This window comes from Rhamphochromis longiceps, linkage group LG7, assembly GCF_057381845.1.
Source record: "Rhamphochromis longiceps isolate RC_006_pf linkage group LG7, R_longiceps_female_GT1.1, whole genome shotgun sequence".
In the NCBI taxonomy this organism is placed as follows: Eukaryota; Metazoa; Chordata; class Actinopteri; order Cichliformes; family Cichlidae; genus Rhamphochromis; species Rhamphochromis longiceps.
Window position 1 is genome coordinate 5,458,370 of NC_140563.1, and position 26,402 is coordinate 5,484,771.

Genomic DNA, 26,402 nt, shown 5'->3' on the forward strand with positions numbered 1-26,402 from the left:
TCATTGAAACACCCGGGGATCTCATTTGGATGAGGTATGGCATGTTCCCCGACCTTGCCATTTCCAATAGACGCTCCTCGCCGTCTACCAAACCAAGAGTTGAGAAGTGTGCTCAGACTTTACGCATGGAGAGCGCAGGGAGAGTCTGGGAGCACGCATGGGGGTCCCTCCCTTCCAGGCTGCCCGTGGCCTCCTCACCCCGGCGGGCACTTCCAAGACTCTGCCAGGCCCCCTTGATCCCCTATTTCCCCCTCTCTACCTTTCCTCTGAAGAAACTACCCGGCGTTACGTCAGAAAGTGCAGGACAAGCAAGACAGCGTCTTATGAGCTATTCGCAGGCATTGCTGCCAAACCCTACTTGAGGCTGCCTAAGAGCTCACTGCACCCAATGCTATTTACAAATCCAATCCTTTTAAAACATCAGCAGTATGTGGTAAGTCCGTTATTTATTCATATCATTTTATTTCTGCGCTGGGCTTTTTTTTCTCACAGCTTTCCTCACATGACAGGTCTCTGTTGCCGGCACAATTGCGCAAAAACCCAAAACAGCAGTGTAAACCGTGTAATGATAAAGAGTAGAATGGTTCACACTGTAGCTTCACTGAAAACACCATGACATGATGAAGCAACAGATGATTTTGACGCTCAGAGATTTCTGCAGCATTTTTACTCTTTGACTCTTTGCTGATCTCAAAAACAACATGCCCCACGCTCGAAATAGGAACCCTAGCCCCATCCCAGAGGTAACATGGGATACGGGATTGAAGGAGATGAACGAGACCTGGAAAGGAGCGATAGCCTGTCTCGGGGTTGCCGTCTTCTTCGTAATGACCATCGGGATCATATACTGGCAAGTGGTGGACCAGCCCAACAAAAACTGGATCCTTAGGGGAACTTTCAGCGGACTGATTTGGGAGAGAAAAACCCACTCGCTGCTCATACAGACCCTGACTGAGGATAAGACCTACGTGGAAATTGACGTCGGGAACGTAGGGAACCCCGATATAGAGATTCCCTTCGTGAGGAACCTGTGCTGGCTCAATAAGACCGAGTTCTGCTATACCTGGGACTCGGTGGCCGAGGTGAAGATCTCGCTCGAAGCGAATGAGGATACGGAGACGGAGTGTTACAGCATGACTTGGGCACCGGTACACTGTCATGTGGAGCTGAAGGTAATGTTTCTCTTTATGTGCACACGAAATACACAAATCACAGCAAAATGTGGAGTGCAAACCCAGTTTTGCACTTTCTTCAGGCTAGGAACATTAATGTCCCCCTTTGTAGTTTGTAGTTTGCGGAATGACATTGCCTTGCTTTGATAACAGCCTATTTCTGGTGCACAGTGTGCAACAATTTATAAGCAGGTCCCTTTGCAAAGTTTCTCCGTCAAATATTATAGAATAAGAACTTTAAAAGTATATATTTTATATCAATAATCAAGAAGAAAAAATGTATTTCACTCACAATCTGTTTATATAACTTATTAACGGAAAAGAGAAGCTTTCAAAATGGTAGAAATCTCCTTTTAGAAAAAGTTAAATGTGTTTCTTGCGGCATACGTGATTATCGTTTTCAAAAAACCGGATAAATGTTTTAAATTTGTATAAATTTTTTTAAATTTAACTGGATTTTTATATTGATCTCCAGTGTATGGCCACGGAATTATGTTAAACTACGTGAAACAAACATGTGCACATACAGTGTTCTTTTCCTCCATTTTAAAATGTATTTATCTGCATATTTGTCACACTTGGTACTTGTTTCAGATAATCAAGCTAGTTTTACAATTTCACATATTTTAGACAAAGATAACATGAATAAATGCAAAATACAGTTTAAAATGATGATTTTATTTATTAAGCACAAAAAATGTGTGGCAAATAACAGTTGTTCAAACCTACCTGGCCTTATGTGAAAAAGTAATTGCCCCCTAAACCTAATAACTGCTTGTATCACCCTTGGCAGCAAGAACTCCAATCCAGTGTTTGTGATAAGTCTTAGTCGTCCTAGTAGTTTTTGGCCCACTCTTCTGAGCAGAATTGTTTTAATTCAGCAACATTGAAGAGTTTTTGAGCATAATTGACTTTTCAAGGTCACGCCAAAGTGTCTCACTCTGATTAAAGTCCAGATTTTGACTAGGTCACTCCAAAACCTTAATTTTTTTTAGTTTTTTGTAGTCATTTGAAGGTGGATTTGCTTGTGTATTTTGGTCATTCTGTGCTTGAGCCTCAGTGAATAGCCGAACAGTCTCCTTCAGGATTTTCTGGTAGAGGTTTTCTTGAAAAAGCAGAATTCAAGGTTCCATCAATAACTGCAAGTCGTCCAGGTCCTAAAGCAGCAAAACAGACCCTCATGATTATGTTTGACTCTTGATAGGATGTTCTTTTAGTGAAATACTCTGCTATTTTCAAGCCACATGTAACAGGACGCAAACTTTGCAAAAAGCATTTGTCACATCAGTTCACAGAATGTTTTTCCCAAAATTTTGGGGATTGCCAAAATGTTTTTTTTTTGTAAATGCAAGATGAGTCTTTTTGTTCTTTTTGGTCAGCGGTGGTTTTCATTTTGAAGCTCTCCATTGGATGCCATTTTTGTCTAATCTCTTTCTTATTGCTGAATAATGAACACTGACCTTAACTGAGGCAAGTTAGATGCTATTCTGGGTTCTTTTGTGATCTCCAGGATGAGTTGTCAGTGCACTCTCATCGTAATTTTGGTAGACCTGTCTCTTCTTCAAGTTTTCTCCATTTGTGGATAATGTCTCATTCTGTGGGACTAGAGTTAGAGTAAGAGGGGCTTGTTTGTCTAATATTAATTTTTTGGGATAATCTGAAACATAAGTGTGACAAATAGACAATAAAGAAATAAATAAATCAGAAAGGGGACAAAAAATTTTGTCAAATCGTTGTAGGTGACTTGTTATGCTTCTTCCTGTCTCTTTCTAAAGCCATTTAATTAACTACACTGAGTGAAGTACTTACTGTACTTTCCCCTGCCTTAATCGTCAGAAGCATTTAACTGTTGCAAAGTTTGGGTAGGTTAATCTGTCCCCACTGGAACATTCCTCGACATAACTCCCTGTCATGTGGTGTGACTGCTCACAGAAAATCTTCTAAACCAAAGTCACATTTATTTTCATAATTTCCAAAAATCCTGCCCAGAGCCTCTCAGGTGACTACTTGGCACCTGTTTTGAAACTGCTTAATGGAGCCCAGATTTGCTGACGTGAAAAAATAAACTTAAGTTCTGCGTATTTGTCTCTTGAAGACAGAAGGGGAAGCATTTGTTTAAAAAAATGAAATAAAATTCTCTGACGCTCAATCCCTGCATTTTATTCACTGATATACCAGATGCAACCTTAACTGACACTGAATTTCAAATATTACATTAACTCATCCAGTCAAAAAACTGTTAATACAATGCTTTTATGAATAATGTTATTACATTTGTAGCTGTTTAAATTAAAGTAAAATCCTAATTTGAGAACAGAAATGAAATTTATTATGGACTGTAAGTCTCCTAAAATATTTAGATGCTCTTAAATAATTTGTTCTTGAGAGTTGCTGCCCTAATGCATCAACTGCTGTACTTCTAATTTCCTTATATTTACCACAGAACAGTGATGACAACCAAAAGCTTTCTGTTCTATTCTCTTTTCTTTTCTTATTATTTTGTCAAATACTGACAAAATGTTGGTGCCCTTTAGTGAGGTTGCTAAAGTGTTTTAAAACCAAAAGAAATTTTTTACCCTCTCCTCACAAACATTACTCTTTCCATACTTAATTCAGCTACTATTTTAATAATATATGGCTTTTTATAAAGTTAATCGAATTAGTTAATCACTGTTTTATTTTTTATTTTTTCTTGTTTGCAAACATTTCACTCTGGTTTTCTTTCCCTTTTCCCTTTAATGTGTGATTGCATGTATATTTGCACATGCGTGTCTTTATTCAGGACTGCTTCTCCATGGCCAACATATCCTGGTACGGGGGTGCCAGTGTTCGGGGTCAGACTTGGCCGATCAACGATCAGAACACCACGATGCAGCCCTTCATCGTCAGTGATCTGAAGGACAATCCCTCTGGGTTCGGCTCTGCCCTGGAGCGCTACTTCCTTGGCTCATCGGGTAAGAGGTCACTGATGGGATTTGCTCTCGATCTCGTCGTTAGAAATGGATTTAGAAATCTTCTCCACGGCTATGTTATTACAAGAAAAAAGGTCTCCTCAGTAAGGATGTTGGCAGTTTGCCACGCTTGCTATTGGTGCAGCGTTAGAACAAGAACAAGGACTCTTGAAACTTGATCCCACATGAGTGGGTATACCATGTGTGGCGTGAATCCCAGGGCGCGAGGGAAGCCCTGTGGATGTTGTTGTGTTGTCCTACCCTTTTCAGCCCCTCATGTAAGCATTTATGCTTTAGCTGGCAAAAATGGTACTAAAGCAGCGTCCCTAAAACACACACAACATACTAGATAAGTTGGCTTCGCCACATAGATAGTGTAACACGATGCTGGCTGTGGCATGTCAGTTTATTAATTCAGAGATTAGAGTACAAAGGCAATCAAGCCACCTGTAGCATCTTAAATTAACTCTTAGGAATACCAGAGTAATTGTCTTTTGTTTCTATTAAAAGAGCAGGTTGGATGGAGGCCCTGCTGACTCTTATAACTCACCAGGTTATTTTGAGGGTGTTAGATTTTATCCTCGGGGGTAAAGGGGGGAGAGGCAGGGGCTGTTAGCGGATGTGAATGGTTAATATGACTGATGAAGAATGTCTGCAGAGAGTGTGTGCATGTGCGTTTACACAAATCTCATGGACTATGGAGATTCAATTTGTCTTTGTGTTGGGTTGGTTTCTGAGCTACTGCTTAAATAAACTAATCTTTGTTCCTATCGAATTTCGATATCAATCTGAGATCATGATTATTATTATTAGCACACTGACATTGTTCAAAAAATCTTTAATATTCACATATTCTCATTTCTACATGCAGGCCTTAGGTGTAGGGCCTTAAGTGAATATCTTTGAGCTCTGTAAATGGTTTAGGATTTAGCTGTGAGTAACTACAAAACTCAAATAACCTGCCACAGGGAACGCAGTGACATCACCCAATAAGGCGACACAAATAATCATCGACTTCACTGATTGTTAGCACTAGCTTCACTCACAGTCATTTACATGCTGATGGAACCGCATGCAACCGCATATACACACATATATCTTTTGCTATGTTATGTAACAGTGACAGGCTTCGCCTGAGAGTCACATGACTTAAATCCCTTTTCCACCTTGTGAAAGGATGCCAGTAATTATTAGGACCCCCGTAACCCTTTGTTTATCTGCTTAGCTTTCCACAGAGAGGAAAACACACATGCACACACATGCAGCCAGAGATAGCATGAGATCCCAATGAGATCAACTGTTTATTTGTTGCCAAGTAACCTCTCACAGATACATAGCCCCAAACATAGCAAACTGATGCTCAGCAATGACAATGATGCCTGTTGGAGCATTAAAGGTATATTTAACATGATATCCTGCTTTAAAGTTCAAGGATGTCTTTGTTTGGCTCCAGGATTTGCATAATGTGCACATTAGGCCCGAGAGAAAATGTTTTTCCATGATCAAAGACATTTTCCAAGCATTTCAACACTTCTCACTTTGCTTTCAGATATTGGACACCAGTCCAACAGATCACAAGAACATAAGTTTCATGTATTTTCCTTATTTGCCAACAACATAATCAGTCTGATGTGTGACAAACTAGTAGCTTCTCGGTCCATTTAGTTAAAGAAGTAATTTGTGTAACCTACAGAACATTTCATCACCAACAAGGGCTTTAACCTTCAGACTTGTGTGGTCCTGTGCTGCAAGTAGAAATGTTACACCTGCTTGAACTGCACGAAAGAGCTGTTCTCTCCGGTGTAAACTTGGTACATTTGTGAATTAGCAGCCACTTTTACAAAAGGCATACGAGACAGAGTTTCAGAGGCAGTCCAGTGATGTACTGTGTTTTACTGTCAGAACTGACAGCAAATGGACACCTTCTCAGACCACATCACGTCACATGCCAGACAAATCAATCCATCCATCCAGCCAGCCAGCCAGCCAGCCAGCCAGACATTCATTTTTTCTAGTAATGGAATTCAGGGTCACGGGGGGTTGGAGCCGATCCCAGCTGTCATAGGGCAAGAGGTGGGGTACACCAAGGAAGGATCAAAAGTCAGTTGCAGGGCTATCACAGAGAGACAGGCATTCATTCACATTCACACTTGTGCCAATTTAGAGTCGCCAACCAACTCATCTTGCATGTCTTTGGACTTTTGGAGGAAGCCAGAGTACACAGAGTACACACAATGAGAACATGCACACTCCACACAGAAAGAAGAGGAATGGAGTTAATATCCAGTTATGGTTTAATTCCAGAGTAGTTTGCATACTCTATTAGTATCTACCCTTTATTTGCATGACCCCTGTTATAGTCTCTCTACATGTTGAATTTACATTTATATTTTGTACAAAAATATTGCATTTTACATGCATCAAAATGAATTTGTGCTCATTTTGCTGCTCCGGGCAAAATAACAACACTTTATTCTCATCTGTATAGAAAGAGCATTTTGTCAGTCTTCATTAGCTGCGTTTATCTTCCTTATCTGCCCAGCAGCTCAGTCCAAAGAACCACACGATATCTCAGATTAAAATCCAATGTGATTATGACTGTGAACTAGGTTATTATAGTTAACCAAAACCAAAGTAAAAGCGTGGAAAAACATTCCAGTTAACTAAAATGGAACTAAAAAGCCAGGCTAAGTGTAAACGTCTGATACATTAATGAAAGAATATAGAGATAAATTCAAATGCAAAGGTTTTGGGATGACTACATTAATAGAATCTGCTGCTTTAACATTATTATGGCTGTAATGTCACGTGTATTCCAGTGTTATTGAAGTCGAGACACTGACAAATACCTGTCATACTATTAAAAAATAAGCAAACTCAGCTTGGAAGCCAGAACTGAACTATAAATGAAATGCAAATAAAAAAAACTATGGAAAATTCAGCTATAAATCTTATAATGTGTTTGAGTCATAACTGCTTCATTTTTATGGATAATAGTATTGGGACAGGAAACAATTACAGAAGTTTTTGTGGCAAAGAAAATCCACATTCATGTGTGGATATCATTATAGAGATTTGTGAGGTTATACAACCATGTGAAAGTTTAATTAGAAAAGTGATTTGTTCCTGCTTTTTTTCCTCTTTCTTTGCACTTAATCAAGTCTAATTGAATGCAGATGGAAAAATACTTACAGAAATATAGAGAAGAAATTATATCATATATCACTGGTTATTAGCATGCACAGCTCCTCACCCCTTTCCAAGTGCTAACAGTTTCTTCTCAAGAAAAGTTGCTTTTAAATCCAGCTGTGTCCACCAACACTCAGCAAACCGTGATTAGGATAGTGCTTCTCAATAGGAGTTAGCTGCATGCACACAGCACCGTATGCAGTCATAGACACACAGTACACACTGTTCATGTGTATTTGAAATGCAGCGATATGTCTGCGCCAATAAATGTGTATTGTAATGTGTATTAAAACAAGAACTCCAGTGTTGTTTTTCGTTTAAAAAAAAGGAGATTTTGGGAAGGCAGTATTCCAATAGTAATTTTAAAAAAAAAGTAAAACAATCGCCACATGTCTTTACTTTTGGTTAATATTATTTATTATTAATGGACTGACAACACTTTCATCTGAGCTGTCTTCATAAATCTGCTTTGGAGGAACAAACATACAGTTAATGCAGTTTTAACGTAACATTAGGCTTCACAGCTGTTTGAACCCGCTGATCGTTGCAAGTGGCCTGTCTACACTGACTCTAGTTAGTCATAGCTAGAGTTATAAATGTTGTGGGCAGTATAGAGCTGTGGCTGACATTAAAAACTTAAGAGGACTCCTTGGGATAGTTAAAGACCATGGCAGACAGATTGAAATATTTGTGATAACAGAGCATATATGTATGGTAATTGGTCATATTAAACAGAGAATCAAGAAGAGAGGTAAAGAGTAGCAAAGTAAAGCCAAGGTAGAGAAACTGGATGAAAGAGATACAGCATGCCACCATGCAGCAGAGTGACATTTGAGAGCGTTTCCAACTGGAGGAACTTATCACAGCCACACCTGTCTTTATCCATTCAAAAACACAACTGGACTAGTAAGAACAGATTAGCTATTAGCAAAGTAGCATCCTAGATCACATGCATTATAATGGCATATTAAAAGGGCTACAGCTAGAGGTCCGAAGGCTTGACATGGGAATACTGCATGTGTTCAAAAAGATTGTTATTGTGTGCTGCCTGTGGGCTTAAAACAATACTAAGTAGACAAACCAGTAACAGATGAAAACTGTCTCTTTATTTGTCTCCTAAAATAACAAACAAAATGAAATAGATTATAATATAATGAGATCTTTAGCAGTAATGGGAATACAAGCGGCGGAAACGATTATTTGAAACACATTGATTTGAAAGCAAAGTAGCCATTTTTGTCCCGTGTGTGACTAATTAACACGGCAGGATTTATGTGTAAAATAATTGTTGGATGTTGGCACACAAGTGAGAGGTGAATTATTTGCCAGAAATTCTATTCTCATATATAAAAGACTTCATTTTTCCATGGCCTGTATCCAAATGCTTTGTACTGAGCTGAAGTTTGGCTTGCATCGTGAGTTTCCGAATTGTTATTACAAACGAAAGTTCAGAGCAAACCTGTTAGTTTTTTAAAAATGTGATTGTGTAACTACTTTAAATGTCCCCCTCCTGTTGTGCTCAGCCAGCCAGTAATGAATCTAGTTTTTCTTAATAGATTTTTTTTTTCATGAAGAGAAACACACAGAACACGCTTTCTCCAAGATTCCTCGCAACAACTTTACAACAACTCTTTAAGATATTACACCACTTCCTCCACATGCACACGTGACTTCTGTCTCTAATATAACGGAGCTTTATGTTGACAAGGGATAGAACAGTTAAAGCTAAAACATGTTTCCATTACTCAGTTTCATGGAAAGCAATAGAAGAGGAAGGAAGGAAACCACAAAAGAAAAACAGATAATTATCAAAAAATTTTAATGTCATTCAGCAATCTGAATGCAAGGTATCCAAGCTATAAGCTTTTTACAAATGTTTTGGAGATGCAAAGACTAAATACACTCGCTTTCTCCTAACCAGTAATTGAAAGCGCAAATAAGGCTTACGGAGTACCAAAGAGTAAGAAATCAGAAAAGAAATCAGAAAAGAAATCTAGCTCTCTTAACTGTGTTCTTAATTTTTACTAAATATCTTCTCGTTGGAAATGTTTTAAAGATGATTTTCTTATTGGTTTTTAAACCAATCCGAGATCAAGATGCCAAACGTAGGACACTGCTCCAAAACACTCATCTGCGTTGCTCAATAGGTCACGACGAGGTCCCTGGGCAGCTGCCCCGAAACCTCGACACTCCTGCAAAGTAAGATGTGAAACACTTCAAGAATGACACCGTTAGCCAGCTGAAGCTTTGTTAAAAGCAAGCTGTCATCTCCTGTATGAGAGAACTACTGAATGAAAATCACCCCACAACATTTTCCACAGTTGACCTCTTATACTTTCCATGAAGGACAACAGGCAAGAAACAGAAGAAAGACTTTTTAAAGGGTGTAACAACGGGACAGCTTCTGTACTCTTCATATAGACACGTAACTTGTCTGTGGTTGCTCAGGTCATTTCCCTTTCCTTACTTTAACCCTGAGCTTTAGTGAAATCTTTGTTCAAGTGAGAATGTCAGAATATGAGTTTAAACGGTTTGCTAACGTCACCACTGAAGCCAAACAAAAAGTATTATATCAGCTCTCACAGTTTTTAGAGTTTGTCTAATCCAATCTGCTGGTAGTGAAAAGGACACATCTGTAATGTTTGTACAGAACACAGTGTCTCACCCTTGAAACAATAAAACTGATTGATGATAGGAGTAGAGCAGAGAGAGCCTCTTTAGTGTTTCATTATTTCTTCAATAAGTGGGATTGGAAATTTACTACAATGGCAATGTCCCAGTTTTGTGGCCATCAATTTCTTGAGGTTGGGCACAAAAACGAAATTTCCATTGTTAAAGAAGTACATGCCAAACACACACAAACTCGCACACACAGGGTTAGTGTTTGAATGCACATTTTTTTAACCCCTAGTCAGGTCTGTAAGTTTGCACGGTTGTCAGAAAGAACAGTAAAACTATGACAGGTAAACGAGTGCAGTTCATCTGGTCCACAGCAGCAGGGAGTCATAGAGTAGCATTTTCCTTCAGACCAGCACTCTCAAGGATCCTAGGCGCCACATTAAAACCTTACCGACCCTGGTGAAGGTGCACAGGGTCTGCTACCACCTACAGATGTTGAGGTCAGACTGAGTGAAAGTGAGCAAAGAGTCTTTATGGTCCTATAAGCTCAGCACTGTTTTTCTTGGAAAGCTGCAGTTGCACATTGAACAAGGTGTGCCTGAGAGACGTGTACGTGAAAATTAATGTATGTCCACATATATCTGATAGTTGTTTGATTTGCGTGTCAACAGCTACAAAACTGAGAAACGTCAATCAGATCTGTACAGCAAACGTGTGTAATCTTTAAATTAACGAGAGGCGAGGCGAGAGCATATTTTCCACCAGTCACAAAATGTCACTTTTTGAGAGCTAGTAAAAAAGAAAAAAGAAAATGTATTGAATTTTGGGGAATTTTTAAGAAGCTGCTTTAAAAATCTCCCTCACCTCCTGGGTACACCACTATGGGAGCAACTTAAGGCTTCAAATCTTGTTCATTTTCTTTAAAATGATCATAAATCCTGCTAGCATACGTTGCATCTTATAGAGCGTAATAAATAAACAGGATTAGAATGGTTTGGGTGGGGGGTTGTTTTTAAATGAGAAGCTCCCTGACAGGAAAAAAGGCACACCAGTGCGTTCATAGTGTTTTGAGTAAGATTTTATAAACAGACGACAGGATTTGGTATACTTAACTTTCAAAAATGCACGTTTAATCCGAGATGGAATAACAGGTACAGCAGTTTAGGATCAGTTTGTCTCATTTCCTTGAGGCTCTGCAGTGTCATTTCCAACAAAAATTTATTATGACTTGAGAAGGCAAATTCAACTCCATTTTCCACTCTGTATGCACTTTAGTAAAAGCCACTGTTTGCAGCTTCAGCAGCACATTAGTCTACGAGGCTTCTTGCTGTCTGGTGTAGTCCTTTTGCGTATGTTTCCACTACTTTCTTTCCACTTCCATCCTTCTATAAATCTTTATAATTTTCTCTGCAAACCACATCATACACCACCATACTCTTTCAAAGCACCTTTGCCTTATCAACTTTCTTCTATTGCGTCCATTCAACTCCTTTGTTATTGAAAATATTTCTGTATGTCAGAAATACATAAAATTAAATGTTTATCATAAATATTTCCTAAATAAAATCTGCATTTATCTGCCATTTATACATTTGTAACAAACACGTGGATGTTGACCTAATACCTTGTGAGAGGCAGCTGAGGTGTTACCAGTATCTCTTTGACATTATCCATTGCAAACACGTGGGAATTACCCTGAGGCTGAAGGCTCCTCACAAGGCTTTTAAATACTGATCTCTGAAACTATTAATCTGATTATAAACTGGTACACGAGTATCCCGCCTGCTCCTGGTCCCTGCTTCCATGAGAACAGTAAGCCCACTGAAACTAGAGAGAGCAGCTGAAATGAGCCAAGGTCTCACCAGTTTCTCAGACTGTCTAATCTGTCCATTGATTGGTCACAAATCTTAAACCCCAGTTTGGTTACTTTGAGCAGCTTTTGCAAAATCTCAATACGAGGTCAGGGTCTGTGTTAATGGCTCAGTTTATTAGATGGGACAGAAACATAGCCAAGCAGAGCACAGAGGAACTGAAGGTTGTTAAAGCTGGGAGGGAGAAGGTGGGAGTCAGGTTAGGGGAGAAGTGGTTAGGGTTAGGGTAACCTGAGATGAATGGGGCATTCCTTCCAGGGCAACTACATCTGCAGATACAATTTTCAGCTACACATAATCTTGTCATTATGCAAGCCATCTGATGGACTGTATGTGCATGCAGTAGCAGAAATCTAAAGAGGCCCCCTTAACTGCAAGGTTTTAGAAGGATAAAGTAGACAAAAATCATCTTCAAATCTTCAATATTTCTGGTAAGTTTTGTTATTCGGAGAGGGAACATGCACGGGACATTCAATGCTCGTGTTTGCCCAGAAGCAAGCATAATGGACAAATAAAAAATGTTTCTAACCCTGCCCTCAGTGTTACTTTCCAGGCTACCTGAATCTCATTTCACTGGTCTGCAGTGTAACCTACCTACTTAGAACTTGCCAGTAGTTTCAGGGTAAACTCATCCAACTGTGTGCTGCTATATCTCATTCTGGGGAGTGTTTTTCTTACATCTGAGTGGAGCAATATTAGCTGACACAGGCTGCACTCTACCTCCCACAACACTCCATCCGTCATACTCATACTGGTCTCAGTAACACTCATGCACTATGTCATATAAGTGGAATTTGCAATGGACTGTCTTATTTGCGCTGATCTCTGCCTCTTTAAATCATAACTGTTTGAATTACCTGACTTTTCCTTCGCATGAGTGTATGACCTAGACTGTGACTTTATATTGCAGCTGTTTATCTGACTCCTTAAAGCAAGGTTTCATCCACAAGCATAATGTAAGCTAATGACCGACGCCCATTCCTGTGTGCTTCCTACCATGCAGGTGTCGCAGTGCTTGTATCTCCTGACATCCCCCTGCAGCTCGGGCTGGACAGCAGACAGCAGTTCTGCCTACAGTCACTTCCAAGTATGGAGCGACTCCCTCTGCAGTACACTGTGTGTGTGGCCCACAATGTAAAAGCTGCTCACCAGGAAGCAGTGCAACAGCTCTCGGAGCACAGCAGGGAGCTGCCCAACATGAAAGCACTGCGGTTAGTTCAGTTTAGATTTAGATTAGACCAGATGTAAATTTCACTCTGCTTCACTTCTGGTTATTATAACAGCGGTGCACTGGTGTGGTTGGTGAGCACCGATTGAAACTTTAGTCTCGCGAGCCAACTGTGTTTAACTGTTCCAGTCTGATTCCTGTGTGTGTGCCGCAGGCTGCCATTCTGGAAGCTGCTCGCCAACATGGACTCAGGGCCGAAGGTGGAGCGGGAGATGAGGACTTTCTCGAATCGTCTGAAGAGACACCAGCTTGGGGAGGGAGTCATCAGCCTCAATGAACATTCCACCACCCTCCTTTCTGATATGGTACATGATGCAGACACACACTGACTACTGAACTGTGCTGTGTCTTCTCCCAGCCTTTAAAGGCTGTGACAGAGTTAAGTTTTCATTGTGAAAATATTCTGCTAAGGCAAACCCAATCTGGGTCGGATAAAAATCCCACTGGTTAAACCGTTTAAATGAAATAAAAAATAAAATTAACCCACCAACAGGATTTAACAAATAGTGGATAAGGATTGGTAACACACTCAGTGTCTTGACAGTTTTTGTATGGCAGGTGTGAGCTCTCATATTAATAAATAGATTATAAAAAGTCAGCACTGCATCATAAAAGGTTGCTGTTTTCAGCATTTTCGAATGCAACCTTTGCTTTATCGCACTGAAGTGGACATTCCTGGTGGATTGGGCCACCTGCTGCGGTGCTGCTGCCATTTGCCATTGCAGGTATCAAATGATGGAGATAGAAGTTTTGCGGATGCAGGCATCAGCTGTATTTAGCTTAAATTTTTATTTAAACATTACAAATATAGTGTGTTGACATTATAGCTGGCTGCAGGGGCCATGCTTTATGTTCAATTCTACTAGTCTGTTGATACGAGGTCTTGAAATGAGAAGCCAGTTCATGGAGTTTCTATTTTCAGTAGAAGCTCTCTTCTTTTACTAAGCCTAGAAAAGTTTGTTAACCCAGTGACTAGAATTAAGATGTGTATATTATTCTTTTTTCATTCATCTTCATTTCTTCCGCTGCATAGCTGCAGATTTTCATAATCCACTGCTTCAACCACAGAGGTTGTGTCAGGTTTTGTGTGGAGGCGAGGAAGAAGGAACCCAAACGCAGGACTCGCAGGTAGGTGAAGCCTGGTGGTTTACTATGATGAGCGGATGAAACAGGACATGCAACGGAGGGCTGACTGAACTGAGATAGCTGGCTGAACTGAAATGACTGAACTCATAGCTGGACTGGCCATCGGGCATACCGGGCATTTGCCCGGTGGGCCGCTGGCGATTTTTTGTTTTTATGGGCCGATGGGGTTTTTTTTTTTTTTTTAAGGAAGGGTATATATAATGAAAGGTGTTGGATTGGCCAATTGGTCATGATCGACTCTGGGCTGGACCAATTACAGCCGAGGAGGCTGGCTGCACCCTCCCCCTTCTTTAGCAATCACGTGATTTTCGCGCATTGCATGCCGGGAACTCGTGGCAAAACAATCCAAGTACGCATCAAATGTAAACATTTGCAGCACCGCAAAACGTTCATTCTCCGGTTCCAATACCTTCTTTTTTTTTCTTTGCCGCACAAAAAAGTAATGTACAAAACAAAAGGAGAACAATGCCGGTCCGTACAAAGACAGACTCGACGAAAAGACAAAGAAAAGATACGAGGAAAAAATCAAAGGAGTGAAAGAGTGGACAAAAGACATCAGCGTGCTGCCCAACTTTCACCACGCTCAGATTTATAATTATACGCTTCTTGGAGTGAGTGCATACACTCATGAACTTTAGTAACTTCAGGTCACTGCAACATGCCCGGGTACAGTTTACCGACGGATGGGTGCAGGACCTTGAAATGCACCGTGTAGAACGAAAGACTATTGTACATATCATAAGTTTACCAGTCTCACAAATCGTCTTCATAAATACACATTCATTAACAGTTTATTAATAGGACCTTTAAGCTCAACGGTAATTAATTAGTAGTGGAAATAATTTCTGGTAGTGTAACAGTGTTTATGTGGTATTATTCCACTTGCCACAAATATCAGTGTAATGGGGAAACAGCGCCCCCCCTCTCGGTGTGGCTGGCTGCAGTAATCGCTGCCAGTCTGCCGTAGCCATACGAGAGGTGAGTTGTATTGTTCCGCACACAATATAGCTAAGTAGTACAGACACATAAAACATGTTTGATTAGCTGACGAGCACCGAGTGTAATAAGTGCTTAGTGGACACATGTCCAACACCAGTTTTATGTACTTTTCATTTGTTTATTAATGTGTGAAACTGTATGCTAAAGCGGAATGCTAATGAGATGTTCTGCCGTAGTGTGCTGTGCGGAGTGGTGTGTGGCGAGCCTGTGCACTGATAATACACCGTTGTTTCCATTCAGGTACATCATTTGTTGTTGCTGTTATTTTATTGTATATTAGAAATTGTAATATTGCTGCAGTAATCGCTGCCAGTCTGCCGTAGCCATACGAGAGTGTGCTGTGCGGAGTGGTGTATGGCGAGCCTGTGCACTGATAATACACCGTTGTTTCCATTTAGGAAATAAAGTGGCAACGATCGATCAGAGACTGTCTTTTTAAAAACACTACACAACGCAGAGTCGAGGAGTCTGTTTGGGCCGAACTGTTGCAGCGGGATGAAGCAGAAACCGGTTACAGTAGCATTACAGAAATGTAGCAGTGACAATAATATTGTAATCGCAATGGACAATTAGTGATACAAAACAACTGTTTTTTCCTGTGAATAAAAGTATATGTTTTTGTCAGTGTACCATGGTTATAACAGAAGCGAAACGCAATATTGTGTCAGAACAATTCACTATTTATGCACAATAAACAAAGGAGCATAGCGCGACAATTTCTGTTCAGCGCCAGACTTGCTTGTAACCTATATCACCAATTATGTTAAGAAAAATGACGTATTAACTACTACAAAACTCTGACCTTTGTGGGAATGCTTGGAGCAGACTAACATGTGAGCTGGGGTGTTCTGAGACGTTATATTTGGTATATCCAGACCATCCATCAGCTCTTACTTTGGAAACATGGCTTAAAAAAATTTCACTTCAAAAAAAAAAAAAAAAAAACACGATCTCTTTACCCGTCGGCTTCCTGTGGCTGTCATGCGACCGGCTATTGCAGTTAATAATACAACAGCTTCTTGCCATTTTTTGGGTTTCTTTTTATCGCTGTGTAAGTGAGTTCAATTGAAAGCCTGCGTGCGCTAGTACCTCTTGCCACAAGTTCCCAGAATCCTTTGCGGTTTTATCCCTGAATGACGTCACATTTTCAATCTTTATCCTGGTGGGCCGGTCTCTAGTCAAAATGCCCGGGCCGATTTTTTGTCCCAGTCCAGCCTTGACTGAACTGGCTGGATTGGAAACACGGACAGTACACAACATCAACGAAATGACAAAGACCTGGTGGAACCGAGGAACTTAAATACACAGGTTGAATGACGACAATGTTTGGAAACAGGTGAGTACAGGGCTGAACATAATCTGACTAATGACAAAAGCTGACACAGGGGGGTGGGTGGGAAGGAAGTGACAACATTAATGTGGCGAACTAAACTGAACATGAACAAACTGAAATCACTAACAACCCAGGAGCCCTCACAGCTGGCTTTGGATGCTGTGGCTGCAGGTCAGGAAACTGAACAGGATGGTGAATGAGTGACTGGGTAGGAGACTGGACTACAGGCTGAACTGACTGGACCACAGGCGGTGGGAGGATGGGTGACTGAGCTACAGGCGACCGGACAGGAGGCGCTGGACTGACAGGAGGCGACTGAGCTGCGGGCGACTGGACAGGAGGAGACTGAACTACAGGGGTCTGGACTGGGGAGGCTAAAGGATCAACAGAGGTTGGTGAGGCTAATGGCTGAGCTAACGACTGAATTAGTGAAGGGGATAAAGCTGCAGCCTGGGCTAGTAAAGCTGGTGCCCGAGCAGGGGACAGGTCCGCTAGCCTAACCAGGGAAAGCTGGATCAGGTGGATGAAGAGGTAGACTAGTAGGGGGAGAGGCTAGCTTTTCCGAACCTCTAGGGAGGTCAGGCTGGGTTCTGGCTGCCCTCAGCCTGGGTGCTGGGACAAGAATGGAAGGTGACTGGACGCCAGTCACACCCACCCGAGGAACACGGACGGGTGCAGGAGTGGACTGGGACGCAGCTGCCCTCCTCCTGGGAGCTGGCACAGGTTTGGGTGTAGGCTGACTGATAGGGGTGGAAATAATGACTGGGTGTGTGATACTGCCAGGTTTATCAGGGATTATTCTGGTCCTTCTGCCACCACTATTCACAGTCTTTGACTGAACAGTCCTTGGGGGAGCAGAAAAAAAAAATCTTCCCAGTCCACATCATCGTCCAGGAGGGAAACCCCCCATGAATCAGAGATGAGTCTATTTTTTTAAGTGAAGAGTCAGACGAAGAGTGCGAAAAACAATCACTGGAACTCACCACCGGGAGTTGCTCAAAATGGTCCATATTATGGAGGCGTGCGCACCGCTTTCTCCGGGAAGAGGAAACGGGCAGGGTAAACAACTGAGCCTCTGGCGCGGGAGCCTCCGTTGAGCAGAGTTGGGAGGCAGAGCAACTGTGGCATGGCGAGGTTGGAGGTCCAGTGAATAAGGCGGCGGGTGTGTGAGCGAGGAGCGGAGCGGCAAGAGAAGGAGCGGCTGAAACACGGCGAGAAACGCCCACTCTCCGCGGCAAATGCTCCGGTGCAGGTGAGGCAGCAGGTGGGGGAACGCGGCGTCTGCGAGGCCTGCCCAGAGCCAGGCGAGTCCCCTCGAAGATATGGTCTCTCTCCGCTGTTTTCCCCTGAACTCCTCTGCCCAACGGGAAAGTGCTGCCTCCTGCCGCTCATAGAGGTCCGAGTCCGCTGGGTTCCAATCGTGTCTTCGTAGCACGGGTCGTGTCATTCTGTCAGGTTTTGTGTGGAGGCGAGGAAGAAGGAACCCAAACGCAGGACTCGCTGGTAGGTGACGCCTGGTGGTTTATTGGATTGGAAACACGGACAGCGTACACAACATCAATGACACGACAAAGACCTGGTGGAACAACGATTGGAAACAGGTGAGTACAGGGCTGAACATAATCTGACTAATGACACAAGAGACAAGCTGACATGGGAAAAAACAGGAAGTGAGAACATTAATGTGGCGAACTAAACTGAACATGAACAAACTGAAATCACTAAGTCAACGACCCAGGAACCCTGACAGGTAGTAAATCTGGTAAGAGTTCATTGGTCAGAGGCCCACAACTGGTCAGAGATAGAGATGAAGGAGTTTTCTTAAGTGGATCTCCAGAGCACTGGAGGCAGGGAACAAGGGAGGGAGGACAGGTTCAGTGAAATGTTACAACATAGAAAAACAAAAGCCAGATTAGGTTTGTTTTTCCTGTTTTGTTTTGTTTTGTTTTGTTTTGTTTTGTTTTTTTTGTTTGTTTGTTTGTTTGTTTGTTTGTTTGTTTGTTTGTTTGTTTGTTTGTTTGTTTGTTTGTTTGTTTGTTTGTTTGTTTGTTTGTTTGTTTGTTTGTTTGTGGTTTTTTGCCTAACAGAACTTAGTTCCACAAAATGCCGATCAAATCTTCAGGACACTTTGTGATGCCTTACAGCATGTAAATGGGGCACTTCATCATCAAATATGTTTTCAGATATTCTTTCAGCTGCACATTCATACAGTTCCCTTCCCTAAATGCTATTGCAAACTGCCTGGTAACGACACCACCGGACCACAGTCAAGTCATTCCGTGTCAACACCTGGTAGAACCTGGTGGTGTTCCGTTACAAAACAAATATAGTTGAGAGAAGACAAACAGAGCCTTTCCTAATAGGTATTAGGTTGCTCTGAGTGTGGTAACTGCAGGATGGCAAAGAACTGGGTGTGCTGAGATTTGAAGGAACCTTAGCCAACTAGAGCAAGTAATCCCAGCTTGATGCTCAGATATGACCCAGACTGTACAGCAGAAGACCATGCAGGCAGAAATGCAATCAGTCCATAAAAGGTTATTTCCAGACATCCTGTTATATACGTACACACTGGTAATGTTTCCATTGCATTTTCAGTAGTTGTGAAAGAACAGAAACAAAATAATAATACAGAATAATATGCAATCATGATGGATGGCGGATATTAAGGATATTAATCACCAGTTTTGTTGGTACCACCTCACTTCACTCCCTTCATACTTCAATAAAGAACCAGCCAAGCATAAAATCCTGCATGGAAACTTACAGAATTAACACATTAGGCTGTGTAGAAGTGTGGCTAGCAACAATGATCCCCTTTCACTCCAGTTTTACAAGAGTCCATACGTTTTCAGTCACTCTGTTAATTTTTATTTTACAGTTTCCATTTTACTCTGCAAGAACTGGCATCAAAGTGATTTGGTTATTAATAGGTTTGCATTATTTCTAATTTTATTACATAGAAATTAAAGTAAATTTTTAGAATAAAAGCCTAGAGTCTAACACATTATTTGAATTTCTTTGCATTTTACTTCTTTCTGGATTAAAAAAAAAAAGCAGAAGAAATGAATGGTTAGTGGGGGGGGGGGATCTAAGAAATTAAACAATATGAGCTAATATAGCCTTTCCTCCCACAGCTATTTTACATATGATTTTTCTTGTTCCACAGTTATGTAATGCAAAGTTCCCAAAGGACTCTAGCAAATGTCAAATGGTTCTGACAGAAGTTGCATTCTCAAAGCTACAATTCTGCAAAGCAACTTTGCAAAGGTGTATGCTAGTAGCACCATTAAACTATTAATTTAAAATTGTTGTCTGTCTTTTTGTTACTTTGCAGGACCATGACTACCTCAACAGCAGGAAAAGGGGGATGTCCAAGAGACTGACCAGGGACCTCCCACTTGTCAAGCTTCTTAACATTTCCATCACCATGTCCCCTTTCCTGGGGGTGGACACCACACAGTTCCACACCTCCCTTATTGATGGCACTGAGGCCTACTGGCTCAGTCTCCCTTCAGCCCCTCAGGGACAGCTGGTGAGGCATGAGAGGCACACACTATCATATTGTAAACCACTTAGTTGCGTCCACAGTAATCCACATTTGAACTTTGAACTGAGATTTATGTATTTTCATTTAGTTTGTTGTTGTGGGAGGCAGTATAAAGAACCCACCACATTTTTATTTCATGCTAAGTACAGTTTTCCCTGACAGTTAACTTTCCTCACGCTACTAAAACACTCTATTCGGTCAAACATGAAACCAGACAGAGATTTGGGGATATTTTCCTCCTGCATTGCAGACTCTCTGCATTAATCAGCTCCAGTTTGATCAAATTAAAAAAGCAATGCAATGCAAACGCAGTAGGACTAAACCAGGAAATCTATAATTGCAGCAGCAGTTGCACTGCGGTTTATAATTAGTCAATTATCCACAGAGAAAATAATAGCAGTGTAAAATAAACACCAATTAGAATGCAGTTGCCTCTGTCCCTCTACCCAGATCCCTGTGATGAGTCAGTGGCGAGGAAAGTTCTGTGTAAAGCTGAACATCACAAATCCAGGAGCAGTGAGCTGGTTCCTGGACAGGGTAGGAGCCCTTCAAACCCATTTAGGGATGGAGTACATCATGCTGGAAGGGGGCGAGGGGAATCTGTTTGAGGAGCAGGCACTGCGGCCACCGCAAGCTCTGGGTGGAGACAAGTACATCAGCCTGCTGGCTGACCTGGCCACCAGGATAGGAGATTCCACCATTATGACTGCAGGGACACGGTAATCTGTCAGCTAATGCACAATGACATTGCTTCCCGTAAGGCACATTTGTGTTTATTAGGACTTTTTCTGTGTCTCAGGTCCAGTTACAAGCCACTCTTTGTGAGGATGACCCCCCTGCAGTCTGATTGGAGCCCGATGGGTCTTAAGGCCTTCATTCCCAACCTGTTGCACCACACTTTGCTGGGATACAACTTCCTCATTCCTGATGCAGTAGGTAATACGAGAACCTATGGGTCCCTTTTTTATCACATAGTGATATTTTTGCCTTTTTGTGAGAACTGAAAAAAGCGCTTGATTAGTGTTGCTTTGGACAAAGCTGGGAGCTGTCAGTAAAACATGGGCCTGATATAACTGCCGTGAAACATCTTAAATTGTTCATTAGATATGAGGTATGAGTTGTATCAAGATAGTTTTAGTACAATGTTATAGCCCACACTAGCTTGCAAAACACCAGTAATTAACATGAACCAGATCTAAAAGGATAAATTGATCTTTTTCCAAAATAGAGAAGCCAACGTACATCATATTGCATTGTCTTAAATCTGCAAATTAAAAAAGCCACACGAGTACCCACTGTTTAACTGTTTTTGTCTTTTCTCTGCCTCTGCACAGGTGGCTCTCTGTCTGGAGACCTGGTCACAGATGAGGAGTTGTTCATCCGCTGGCTGGAGATTGCAGCCTTTCTTCCTGTTATGAGCTTCCACACACCACCCTGGATCTTCGGGGAGGGCCAGGTATACTACCGGTCTGCCTCGTGTAGCCACCCGGCAGCAGCCTGCGTTTGGTGCCATTACAGCTGTGTCATCCACATTAGTGACAACCTAGCAGGTTCACATTCTGCTCATGACTTGCTAACCAGATTTTCGCTTGTGAAGATTTACTGTGGAGAGATCAAGTGTAGTGAGGTGTGAATGCTGCCAATTAGATGTTCTAAAAGGGGGTGGGAGATTATCCTTCCTTCCCACATGCTGCTGTTGAAAAAGTGGTTCATTGGCCCAACAGCCAGCCCTCAATTCTGAGGGTCAAGCGCTGAGAAGTTCCCACCGATTCTTTTGCAGAGGAGCTAGAGGACTGCTGAGACCTGATCTATCAAAACTCAGATCTGACTCTCCCCTCAGCAGGAGGGGCAGGACTGAACCATGAACCTCTCCATGGGAAATGAGGAACACACTATTCACCATGCACAGCAGGAAAACAAAGCCTTAAGTCTCTGATGACAGGTATTGATGCTTTTGACAATGTGTTACCAGAGCTCAGGTTCCTGAACAAAAAACGCTTTATGCTCCTGCAGAGGAAGAAGGGTAATGCCCTCCCTAACCCCCTTCCCCTCCCGCCTTTCCTCATCTCATTCACCTGTGGTTACGAGTCCATCTGGTCTGAATTACAATCCCTATTCTAGATTTATGGCTCGCTCTCACTCTCAAGGGCCACTTCAGCAGGAATGATAATGAATTTGAGGACAAGTCTTGGAAAAATACTTTATTGTGGCAATTAAGATTTCCATGAGTAATTGACAAGTGTGACAGAGTGGGAGTGATCAAATGAATTTTTTTCCACTAGGAGGGAGCTAAAGCAGCAAAATATATTAGTTGTGACTTGTGTTGTGTGACAAAGATAAAAATAGGCCTTTTTGGACGGCGAGGCATTTGACAGCAGCAATGTTTTCCATTTTGGTCTCTTGCATGGTCTTCAGTTCATAAACCCAGATGAAGTGAGAGCGGGGAGATATTTTAGTGGAGATAGACTGTTGCATTGCCCATGATAAATGACTCTTTTATAGACATTTTTACTACAGTTTTAAATGTGGTGCACCTTTATTTCCAGAATGTGTGAGACTGCAGTCGGTCACAGACAGGTCACAGCAGCAAATACGTTGGAATCGAATAGCAGCAAAACCTCAAAGCCACACACATGCCTGGCTTCTCAATTAGGGAAAGATTCACTCAAACCAGTGGCTCATTCCTACAAATGGTCTCAATCCCAAGTCATAAAAATACATTTTTTTATAGAGGCGGTCAAGTTTTGTTTTTGTCGTGAGACTCTGAAGAGGATGTGACCCTTCCAGAAATGCTGAAGTCGTTTGGGCAAAGGGAGACAGCACAAAGGCTTTGGCAGAGTTAAACCCACTAAGTCAACAATGAGTGACTGTTGAGTTGAGTCTGCGTGTAGAGATGGCACAAATGTCCTTAGCAGACCTCACTGTCAATATTTTTCTTGTACTGAAATCCTTGCGGTGGATGATTTAGTTTAGGAAAGGGCTGGTCACTGGTTTCAGTTACTCTGTTGATCCAGATTTCTTGAAAATAGATTCTTTGGATGAACGATGTGAAAAAGGCCTAAGTGGTTCTGAATGAAAATACTGCCCAAGAAAAAGGCAACGATGGATTTTAATTCGATTGTTATAATCCTAATTGTTTTCTTTTGTTTTTTCTTTTTCTTTTTACTGTAATCCACAATAATGTTCGTTCTCGTGTCTCAAATGGTAATCCATAGGTGCTAAACCTAACTCGGAACTACCTAACAAGGCACCAGAGGGATGTGGCACCGCTGATTGAAAAGTATGCAGAGGAGTGGCAGGTGACAGGAAACCCCATCTATCGCCCAATGTGGTGGCTCAATCCAACTGACTCCATGACCTTTACCATCAATGACCAGTTCCTCATCGGAGATGAGGTCAGTTAATGGAGTTCTGATGATGTGGGATCTAATGCACTTGGCATGTTTTAGCAACTTCAGCCGTATCCTGATGTCACGCATGTGCAATCTCCCTGATACGTATTTATTTTCAGGTCTTAGTGGCACCCGTGGTGGAGAAGGGGGCAGTGCAGAGGGATATATATTTACCTGACGGGGGCTTTCAATGGCAGGACAGTCAGAACGCACGGGTGTTTGACGGGGGGACGTTCTTGCACGACTACCCTGTCCCCCTGACGGAGGTGGCTGTTTTCTTACGGAGAAGCTGACTCGGATGACTGTCCCACAGAGTCACGTGATTTATCCTGTTACTGTTTTGAATCAAATTCTTTTTTTAGGTACTTGTGCTGTTCTTAACTTGCACTTTTCTACTAAAGACCATTGACCCTGCCTCAAGTGCTGCCTTGAGACGATTTGTAGAAATATATACATACATGTATATACATATTTTTTTTTTATACTTGCACTTTATGGTTCAAAATATTTTTTTCCTTTATGTTATTTGTCTTCTTTTCATTTGTTTTTTTTTTATGCTGAATGGTTTTACCTCTTAGTGATTTGTTTCTGGACTTTTTCATCCACTCTGCTGCTTTTTTTGTTTGTTTGTTTGTTTTCTTTTTTTTAATGGTTCTGGAGAAGTATGTGTGTTTACATACTGCATTTCTACAGTCTTTAAATTTGTAGCTGCTGTTGGCTCTCTTCATAAGGAGGAACAAAGCAAGCTCCTTGTTTGCTTAAAAGTATCTGAATTTCTCAAGAAGACCAAATGAAGATGCAGAAAGACAAGGAAGGCGGTTAAAAGGGCCTTTTGAGAGAAACACTTACTGGCGGGAAATTAACACAGGAAGCTACATACAAGCACCATGGTACCATATGTCTTGCTCACTCTATGGAAAGGCTCTTACTTGAACTCATCAGGCCAAAGGGCCGATGTTTTATGAAAGATGAATGTACCTCAAGTAACGTATATGAATTGCTTTACAAAGTCATTAGACACAACAGCCTATCACCCCATAGTTCATATTCTTAGAATAGTTAAGTCATAGACATCCATGAATGTCCCTTTGTACTGTATGCTGATGAACTTGAGGCCAAGCCACTTTCATCGTAACTTTGCATATATTTAAATTTTAGATTAGAGTTTAACCTGCTGTATCAAGCGCTTTTAAGTGAGTGCCTCTTTCTTTACTGACTGTTGATGTGTTCTTACATGTGAGCCGAATTAAGTTGTAAAGACAACCTTGCTGATGACACCACATGGGTGAAAAGGAGATTTTGTATAAATACATGTAATCAGACCCTTTTTATCTGATAATCTGACTGTGATATCACTCCCATTCATGAGTAGGAATCCACCAGCAGCAGCTGTGAGGCTCAGTGAAAGACTTTGGACCAGGTATAAAGATAGTTTGGTCCAAAAGATGCAAAATCTGACTTCCAATTGTGCTAAAAATCACTCTTTTGGAGATTTCTCATTTGTCTATTCTGTACAAAAACCGAAATGGAAAAACAAAAAGTTGTATTTTTGTTATTTCTTAAGCCTATTTTACTGAAACCGGTAAATTTATTTTCCAATTTCTATGCAAACGTTGAGTGTCTTCAGTTTATAATTACTTGATAGGGACATATGATCGATGTGTCATATGATGGTACTTTTCTACCTACTACTACTCTCACCATAAAAATAAAGTACAAAACTTATATTTCTCCAAATGTTGAGCCACATCAAATAAATACAATGCTCTCAGTTGTAAGCATACCATGTTTGCATATGAGAAATTGGCTTTTTGGAGAGAAACAAAGTATTTGTGAAGGATTCACCTGAAATTGCTGGAATTGTTGAAAGCACAGATGTGCAGAGGCCCACCTGACATAAACCTTCGTGAGTAATTCAGCTTCTCTCCTCATGTGTACCATTACATAGCCTACTCTCTGGACTATCTTTACACTTCTATCACTTTCTTAAGTTTAGTTGTTTACTTGTAAAAGCTGTTTGAACCCAGACTTAATGCTCTAAGCAAATGAAATGTAAATGAGACTGATTCTATTTTTTGATTATGTTTAAAATCAGTCCAAGAAGAGACGTAATCTTTATACCCTGAAGCTCGGCTCTTTATAGTCAACTGTCAGTGTTGCTTTTTTTTTTTTTAATCAATTTGTTCCATAAAGGAAAATCTTAAATGGCAAACAGTGAGGATACAAACTCTGGAAACTTAACATTTATCTCAACTAAATTGATTGTGTAACTTTGATCTAAAAAGTTGACTGTATCAGCTCAAACACTCAGGTCTAATGAAGTTTCCTATCAGATCACCGGATGTCTTAGTGCAACGCAGTATGTTGTGAACACATTAACGTCTTAATGTCTCCTGGGGCAGAATGTACAATGGACACACTGTGATTTCCCATAGCCCTTCATGTGCGGAGCTTTTCTTTTTCCCATTATATAATGCTGTTATGGAATGCTTTGGTAGGTTAATGTAGGAGTTGCAGGAAAAGCTTTGTTGTGTTATTCCTTCCCTCTACAGACTGAGTGAGCCATGTGCCTTAATATGCCACAAATCTGGACGACACAGGTGTCTAGATTATTGCAGTATCAGCAATGACCGTAATACAATGACTGTGCCATTACAAGTGTTTTTCTCTCTTCTGTAAATCAGATAACATAGAATGACAAAGTTGCAATAAAGTTTACATTTTCTTACTTAACTCATCAAGTTTGCATTTACTTCATGACATACTGGAGGCCACATTCAAGTGGAGCTGCCAGATTTTAATTATTATTACTTCAGAATTTTTAGTTCAAATCCAATCCTGAAGTTTGCACATTTTTTTTCTGTCTTGATGCTGGTTTGTGTTTGACTGTGCAGGCAGTGGCAATCTGCAGTTGCACCGATCAGGCGCAACATTATGACTACTAACAGGTGAAGT

The 26,402-nt window shown here is 41.2% G+C and overlaps 1 protein-coding gene across 3 annotated transcripts; it reads left to right on the forward strand.

Annotated features, from left to right (window-relative positions):
• The first annotated feature begins 130 nt into the window (after positions 1 to 130).
• On the forward strand, positions 131 to 26,168 carry LOC146664598 (SITS-binding protein). 3 transcript variants are annotated; one of them, XM_085411763.1, is made up of 11 exons: positions 131 to 433; positions 510 to 1,172; positions 3,955 to 4,126; positions 12,806 to 13,013; positions 13,185 to 13,335; positions 19,843 to 20,040; positions 20,506 to 20,774; positions 20,855 to 20,991; positions 21,390 to 21,511; positions 23,271 to 23,450; positions 23,567 to 26,168. In XM_085411763.1, exons 2-11 carry the CDS (start codon positions 702 to 704, stop codon positions 23,738 to 23,740), a joined length of 2,082 nt encoding a protein of 693 aa, XP_085267889.1. In that variant the 5' UTR covers positions 131 to 433; positions 510 to 701; the 3' UTR covers positions 23,741 to 26,168. The 3 variants fall into 3 exon arrangements, with proteins under 3 accessions (XP_085267889.1, XP_085267890.1, XP_085267891.1); XM_085411764.1 differs by having other exon boundaries at positions 722 to 1,172; XM_085411765.1 differs by lacking the exon at positions 23,567 to 26,168 and having other exon boundaries at positions 20,855 to 20,987; positions 23,271 to 23,408.
• Positions 26,169 to 26,402: the final 234 nt, after the last annotated feature.